The 8,122-nt window shown below is 44.8% G+C and overlaps 1 protein-coding gene across 1 annotated transcript in view; it reads left to right on the top strand.

Annotated features, from left to right (window-relative positions):
• LOC123976716 (semaphorin-6D-like) overlaps positions 1-8,122 on the top strand; it is a 195,838-nt gene that overhangs the window by 98,647 nt on the left and 89,069 nt on the right. Inside the window, exons 6-7 of the mRNA XM_046059061.1 lie at positions 7,166-7,379; positions 7,934-8,016. Coding sequence (XP_045915017.1) covers positions 7,238-7,379; positions 7,934-8,016 — 225 coding nt within the window. The 5' untranslated portion in view covers positions 7,166-7,237. The remainder of the gene's footprint in view (positions 1-7,165; positions 7,380-7,933; positions 8,017-8,122) is intronic.

Genomic DNA, 8,122 nt, shown 5'->3' with positions numbered 1-8,122 from the left:
CCTCTCCTCTTCCCCTCCTCTTCCTCTCCTCTCCTCTTCCCCTCCTCTTCCTCTCCTCTCCTCTTCCCTTCCTCTCCTCTTCCCCTCCTCTTCCTCTCCTCTTCCTCTCCTCTCCTCTTCCTCTCCTCTTCCCCTCCTCTTCCTCTCCTCTCCTCTTCCTCTCCTCTTCCTCTCCTCTTCCCCTCCTCTTCCTCTCCTCTTCCTCTCCTCTTCCCATCCTCTTCCCCTCCTCTTCCTCTCCTCTTCCTCTCCTCTTCCCCTCCTCTTCCCCTCCTCTTCCCCTCCTCTTCCTCTCCTCTTCCCCTCCTCTTCCTTTCCTCTCCTCTTCCCCTCCTCTTCCTCTCCTCTTCCCCTCCTCTTCCTCTCCTCTTCCCCTCCTCTTCCCCTCCTCTTCCTCTCCTCTTCCCCTCCTCTTCCCCTCCTCTTCCTCTCCTCTTCCCCTCCTCTTCCTCTCTGGAATCTATAAACGAGCATAGGGGTGAATTTGCCGTAAGGCTGTTGACCTTAATCACATTACCGGTGAGCAGCCTCCGTAACGGCAACACCTCTGGCGAGCCGCGATGACCTCTCTGACCCCAATCTCATTAAAACCTCAGCGTCCTCCCCACGTTCTCCCGGTAACAGTTAATCCCACGCCACCGGACTGCAGAAGTGGCGCCCCGGCCCGGGACAGTCGGAGATTTGCGCTCCCCGGCACTCAAAACAGGAAGCTGATTTCTATCAATTATCCAAATTAAAGCGGCGGCGATATTTGAAACGGGAGGCGGCAGTTTGTTACGTAGGGAGCTCTGAGTGTTCATTGGCACAGGATGCTGAGCAGAAGCATCTGGCTCATCAGGCCAATAACAGATCCACAGACTAGCCTGCTCATATTTAGATACTTTTAGTACATAGTAGTATTGTAGTAGTATTCAGAACGAATAACCGAGTGTGAGACGACAGGAAGTTGATGGAGGGTTAGAGCTGAACCGTTTATTAGTATAATGGGGATGTGCTGTGGACATTATTATAATAATACTAAAAGTCAGTATTTAGATCGACAATGGAAACATTTGTTAGTTGGGTATATCATCTTTATTTATCATAATTATTATTCAGAATAAATAATAAGCAGCTCGACACTAAATAATCCGTGTATCTCAAACTAACCAACACGTGCGCCTGCTGTTTGCAGCTGTGCTCTGCGTCGGGCTTCGTCCAACCAGAGGGGAACGATCGGCGACCGTCCGCAGCGCACCAGGCTGTGCTGCCGGGGGAACCGGCGCTCTGGACGCTCAGTGGTCGTTCGCACTGGCTGGATGATTAGGGCTGCACGATATTGGAAAACACTAACATTGCAATATTTTTCTTTTCTGCAAAATATATTGCGATATGACAAAATACAGGAAGTTTCATCATCAGTTGCTCTATTTGAAAATAAAATCTACTGATTGAGAATAACATTGGGATTGCTGGTTGACTGTGCCTGCAGAGCCGGCTCGTCACTCACTAGTGTGTATGCAAGAACTCTTAAATCGGAGTAAATGATATTGATATTGCACTGTTCTGCGAGGACGATGCTCCGGCGATATATTGTGCAGCCCTACTCCTGATTTTTGATTTTCTCTTTTGGTGAATATTCACTGTTTTTATCAATATTTTAGTGTTACTAGTGTTTAGTGTTGGAACGTGGTTGTATGGACAGAAAAAGTGTTTTAAAGATATCTCCCAATAAAAGTCAACATTTAATCAGTAAATATTGCCAAAATATGGACATTCACCTGGTATATTTTGACGATATTGTACAATAACTGTTGTATTTTAATTTATTTTCATCAAATTTACAGTTACAATTGGTGGATTAGAAGATATTCAATCTTATGATGGTTTTGATGGTTTATTGCATTAAAAAATAGCTTTTTTTACCAGACGAGAATGAAAATATCCAATTTTTTTCTTTATTTCATCTCCATCCAAATATGTTAATTTACAATGGGTTTATATTTCTTTGCTTCTGACCTTTCAAACGAGACCAGAATGCATCTGGGCCAAATGGTTGAGGAGTTATTCCTGATTCATCTTGGGTTTGTTTTTCCCTGTAAATAGGTGCAAATAGCTGGAGGTCTCGAACGACTTCTGAGGCGTTCCTGTTCCTGTCCCAGTTGCTAGTGAGTGACAAACTGAACGGCGAGCCTCCTGTTTTTCGAACTATGTTGACGTTCAAGCTCATCTTAATCACATTTAACCAGGCACCGCCCTCGCCCAAGTGTGTCTGCTGCGGGTTTATCAAGTAGACTGATTCTGTCCTGAGATCAAAGCGGCGACCTGCTGGTTACAATTTTAAACCTCAAAAAAGTTCTATAATAAATAAATGCAAACTAAATAACTGATATCTACAGAGCTCAGTCTCCTTCTGTATGTTCATTTGAGCTGAGTTGAGTCGCATATTGACTCGTTCATTAACCGTTAATGGTACAGCAGGGGACGTCCCACACAGGCAGGAGAGGGTTAAACATGTTCAGGGTAATGTAAGATTGATTAATCCTGCAGTAAATGTGTAATCGATCAAACTCCATCCGATGGGAGGACGGCAAATCAGATTTATGATCAAATCTCAATAATCAGCGTAAGCCTCCACAGAGACCGGAGGGAAAGTGAACTTCCCGTTGGAGCCACGTGTGACAGATTAGTCCCGCCGTATAAATGACGGATTGCCCCCCCGCCGGCAGGAAGATCATGTTCAGGCGGCAGACGACACGCATCGACCAGGAGCAGAACAGGATGTTTCAATTATCTAAATGAGGCTGACTGACATTAAGCGCCTCACATTCGCTTTATCTGCTCAGAGACAGAAAATCTAGCTTGTTTTGAGCTTTTTCTGCACATGAGCAACAAAGAAACCCAAGTTGAAGTATGTGGGAGAGTCAGAGAGACCCAGAGAAACTGAAACCGCCTGAGGGATGAAGGGAAAAAAAGAAATGTTTGGGTTTGACGGACGGAGGTGAATTGGGTGAAACGAGAAACCAAACACCTTCAGGACTCGACAAAGACGAGAGTGAAAGAGTGGAGGGAGGAAACTGTGAAACGGCTCGTTAGAGTCAAGAGAAGGGTCGAGGTATAGCTTCACCATTAAAAGGTTAAAGGTCTTCATTGTGCCTCCTGGTTTCTCATTGAAAGAAATCAGAGGTTGCGGCGGCGTCTGATTCTCCGAACAAAAGAGCAGAAGAACAATTTCATGTTCAGTTTGAACAGAGTCAATTAGTCCTTCTGCTTCAGAGAGCTCTGATTAAGAGACATCGACGTTTGTTTAAAGAAGCGTCGCAGCTGGTTGTAATGAGGCAGAGCTGAGGCTGGACAGAGACAGAGACAGATTCGAGGTAGAAAGAGAAGTATGGGTGAAAGCAGAGGGGAAATAGTTAAATCGACACATTTAAGTGGCACCGAAATGACGTACTGAAAATTTGCATTTTAATTTAGTCCAGTAGGTACCGGTCCTATAGGAACCAGTTCCATGTTGGTTCCCAGTTTCTGTACCCGACCCTACAGATAACTGATTAAAAGTCAGAGGATTGTTGGCATGAATGTATAACAATATTACTAAAGCCGCAAATAAATTACCGAAGAACAATTAATTTCATACATTTCATTAAATAAGTAAAGAAAACAGTAAAAGTTGTGTGTGTGTGTGTTAATAAAAAATAAAATAATAATAAAAATATATAAAATATAAAAATAAATATTAAAAATAAAAGTAAATAAATAAAACAGTGCACGTGTGTGTTAAAAATATTAATATTAAAAATTAAAATAAAATAAATAAATGAAACAGTAATGTGTGTGTGTTATTATAATAATATATAAAAAATTTAAATAAATAGATAAAACTGTAAACGTGTTTTTGTGTATTAATAGACAAAAAATTAAAATAATTATAAAAATAGAAAAAAAAAAAAAAACAATCTGTATCAAATGTGAAATATAAAAGCAAGATACAAATAAAGGAAAAAACACTGAAATATGAAACAATCACAATAATAATAATTAGAAAATTAGTACAATTATTTAATATAATATAATATAATGTCTCTCAGTGGCCGTCTGAAGAGTCGCTGCTAGTCTGGCTGAAGTTACCACGGACGCTTTGCCAGGCTTTCTCAAAGCGTCGGTTTTGATGCACTTCAGAGTCTGAGACGCCTTTAGGTTTAGGAAAATAATGCTTTTGGTTGGGGTTTAGTAAAAGATTGTGTTTTGGGTTGAAATAAGTACATTTCTTGACGGCTGATGAGTTACATTGGAGTTACTTGAAAGCGCAGGGTGTCTAGATGCTGAAAGGTACCTTGTGATTCAAACACCGACTCTTTGCCAGGCTTTTATAAAGCGTCGGCGTTTGACTCCCGACACCCTCCTCTTGTGTTCACAGCGAGTCGGAGAACCCCTTAAACACAAAGGTCTACACAGAAGAGTGTGGCTAAAATGTCCTCTGACAGACGTTTAAACCCTGCCGACTCCCACGCAGCCAATCGGCTTCATAGTGCGAGTGACAGACGGAGCCCCGAAATCCTCCATCAGAAAAGGGGGCGTTAGTCTCGTCGCGCTCGTTTGCCGTTCTGCTCTGTCCATCAGCTGCTACCAACGTGTGCAAAGCAAAACTTCACCAACCCTTCACATTTCTGTTAGACCAGATATGTAGACGACGACGTCCGAAGTGAGTCAACTCTAGTTTTTAACAAGATGAAGACCCGTGAACCGTGGAGAAAAATAGATTTTATTATCTGCCTGGCAAAGAGAGATGTTTGAAAGGACTGTTGTGTAGTTACAGCCTCTCGTTATCGTACATGTAGAAGGATGCTCTTAATCAGCTCCAGGCAGACTTTAAATTTGGGAATAAGAGAGCACCGCTGTCAGACTCGGTTTGTGTGGTTTCATTGCGTCCTTAGTTCAGATACTGTTGTTGCACTCTGTTTGAGGCGTATGGAGGCCCTTATCTTTCCTCCGCTCTGAAGCTAACGGCTGTAGAATAACGATTCTGGGGGTTCAGAGAAACGATGTGACAGACGAGAACCAGCAGCGAATAGAGTGTTTCCTCTCCTTCTCCACCAAAACAGGGTTACCTGTTACCCACTTTCTCCCCTCTCCTCTCCCCTTGTCATGCTCTCCTCCTCCTGTTATGTCACACAGTGACAAAGCAGAAAAGACCTCCTCTTTCATCACCTCCTGCCTGTCGCCTCCTCACCTCTGCTGTCACACGAAGTGACAAATGAAAAGGAGAGAGGCTCCTCCTCCTCCTCCTCCTCCTCCTTCTTCTTCGTCCTCTCTGGTCTGGTAGTGAATTAGAAAAGAAAAAAGGAGGTGTCACTCTTGTAACTGCTTCATCCTTTCTTCCCTCTTGCTTTATCTGTCTTGATCTGAAAACACCACTGCTCTCCTCCTCCTCCTCCTCCTCCTCCTCCTCAGAAACCACAGCCGTCATGTGAAGCAGCCACTCTAACTCTCCTCTCCGGCATTACAGAGGTGAGACTGGAGGAGGGGAGCGATGCTAACACAGATAACACTGATGATGCCCAGTTTAACAGCACAGGATTAAAATCAGTATAAGTATAAAATGGAAGCAGGTGGAGCTGATATAATCTGACCCCACAGAGCGACAGGCGGCTGATACCTGAGGCTGCCTAGAATGATCTCTGCTAATAAGAATGCAGCAGAGTCAGGAGAGATGAAAGGAAAGAGACCCGTAAGTGTTCTAGTTCAACAAATCTTTTTCTGACCAGATCAAAAATGGAACCGGCTATCTGAGCCCGTCCCTACGTGTTTTTCGAGACATGAGCTGGTCCATCCGGTCAGCGGCCTGACTTCAGCAGCTCTTTGGTAATTTAGCGTTCGCTCTGGTGTCTCTGTAGAGTTTGGGAATGAATCAGAGTGTAAATCTGTCTGTTTTTAACGATGTGGACTCCCACACCGCAATAGAATAGAAATTTTTAATAAACGTTTAATGATGAGGACCAACCGAGGCAGCGTGGACATTAAGTTTGGATTAGCTCAGTCTGTGGGGACTTGGCTTGGAAACCAGAGGGTCGCCGTTCCGAGGGGCCCCTGAGCGTGACCCTGAACTCTAACTGCTTGCCTGCTTAATGGCTACCCACTGCTCCTAATTAGGACGGGTTAAATGCAGAGAACTAATTTTGACAGTAAAAGTGATGCTGCTGCTTATTATGATATTATAAACATTTAGTGGACTTTGAGTTTAGAGCACTGTGTCACACAACAGGGATGCAGGAGCTCAGCAAAGACGCCGTTGTCTTATTTGCAAACTGGATGTTTCTGGAAAGCTGATTAAGAAATAACTAATAAGATTTAGGTTCAAACAGCAGAGCATTGTGGGATACGATTGGTTGGTCTGATAGAGAACAAGTGGCCTCTTAACTTGTGTGTTTTATTCTTTAAATCATTAATTAGCTTTTCTGATACTTTTACTTTATTTTCACATACACATGCATGTTGCGAGCAGTGGGCAGCCGCTGTGCAGTGCCTGGGGACCGACTGGGGACCGACTGGGGACCGACTGGGGACCGACTCCAGATCTTTACCGGCGTCTGGTCAACGTCACTGACTGGAGAACCTAACATGTTTTTGATGGTGGGCGAAACCGGAGCACCCGGAGGTATTGTTGTCGTACTCGAGACCGGTCTGAAGACCACTTTCTGATGGTCTTGGTCTCGTCTCGGACTCGACCGCATTTGTACTCGGTCTCAGACATTGAGGACTCTGGATTTTATTTCAAGACCAGTCAAGACCATGTCTTTGGGAATATCATTGAATTGCTTTTGCGTTGTCTGATTTATTTGTTAACATCCTAACTTTGATTGGATGTAAAACATATTGCATCAAATGCAACCAGTAACCCTAATTAAAATGTGTTGTTGCCGTAACGACCATCCCCCCTCCCGGCGTCCGCAAGGAAAATCACCCAGTCAGAACACAGCGGATCACATGTTGGGTGTTAGTGTCAATGACGTCTTGTTTGTTTGTGTGTGTGTTGTACACATCAACACAAACACACTAATGCTAAGCTAATGCTAATCCATGCTCTTAATGTGAAATTTTGCTCTGTGTCTAATCCCTTATCATTTATAGCTGCAGATAGAGAGGATAAACCCTGAACGCACTCTCTCTCTGTGTTTCCTCACAGCCGACGCCCACCATGACCTGCTGACATCACCACACCCCGCCCCCTCCACCTCCTCTCTCTCATTCCTACGAAATGGCTCAGACCAGTTGGCTGTCACAGTGGCAGCCGCCGCCGCTGCTGCTGCTCATCCTCACTTCCTGTTTCCTGTCTGAGTCGGCCTCGACCACGCCCTTCCCAAAAGACCTGGAGCCGATCAACATGGTCACCTCGGAGCGTGAGTAGATTCTCTCTGATTGGTTAGTTGGCCTGAGATGTAAAAATGAGCTTCATCTGATTGGACGGATGCAGCAGTCACTGGGCTCTCATTGCTGGTGTTCTGCTTATTATTATCACGGGCCGTCAGGTCCTGGCAGCAGCTCTGGCTCTGTGCACACAGCTGCAGTGTTAACTTCATGCTCATACGATCCACCGTCTGAAAGTAAATCATCGTGACTCGACCAACGCAAACCATTTCAAGATACGCTCTCCACAGCGGGTCCAATCAAAAGTGAGGCGACTCCCCTGTGAAGCCTCACAGTAACTTAATCCAGCCAGCGATTATATTCCAACAGAAACGTTGTCAAAGGTCCAGATGATCCAATCCACATGATTCCATCAGTAAATCCTCAGGGACGGCTGCCGCACCGCTTCAGATTCACCGGCAGACGCGGCTCGTTTGTCTTTATAACCGGAATAACTCTGATCTGAATGTAAACAGCTACGACAGCTTGTATTCAGATTAGCGGCTGAACTCTGACCTTTCCGCTGACGGCTGATCCGAGCCAATAGGAGCTCACGTGTCCCTTTCACAGCCTACAGCGGCCAACGAGAGCCGGCGCTGTGAGGAAGGGCCGGCCCCCGTTATTTCCCGGGTAGGCCGAGCCAATAGAGCCGATGACTGGCGCTTCCTGTAGCCAATAAGATTCTGCAAATAACGACATCCAGCTTTAAGGAGGAAGTTCATGATCTACCAGCAGA

This window comes from Micropterus dolomieu, linkage group LG09 (genome assembly GCF_021292245.1).
Source record: "Micropterus dolomieu isolate WLL.071019.BEF.003 ecotype Adirondacks linkage group LG09, ASM2129224v1, whole genome shotgun sequence".
Lineage (NCBI taxonomy): Eukaryota > Metazoa > Chordata > Actinopteri > Centrarchiformes > Centrarchidae > Micropterus > Micropterus dolomieu.
Note: the sequence above shows the minus strand (reverse complement) of the source record. Positions and strands in the feature narration are given on the sequence as shown.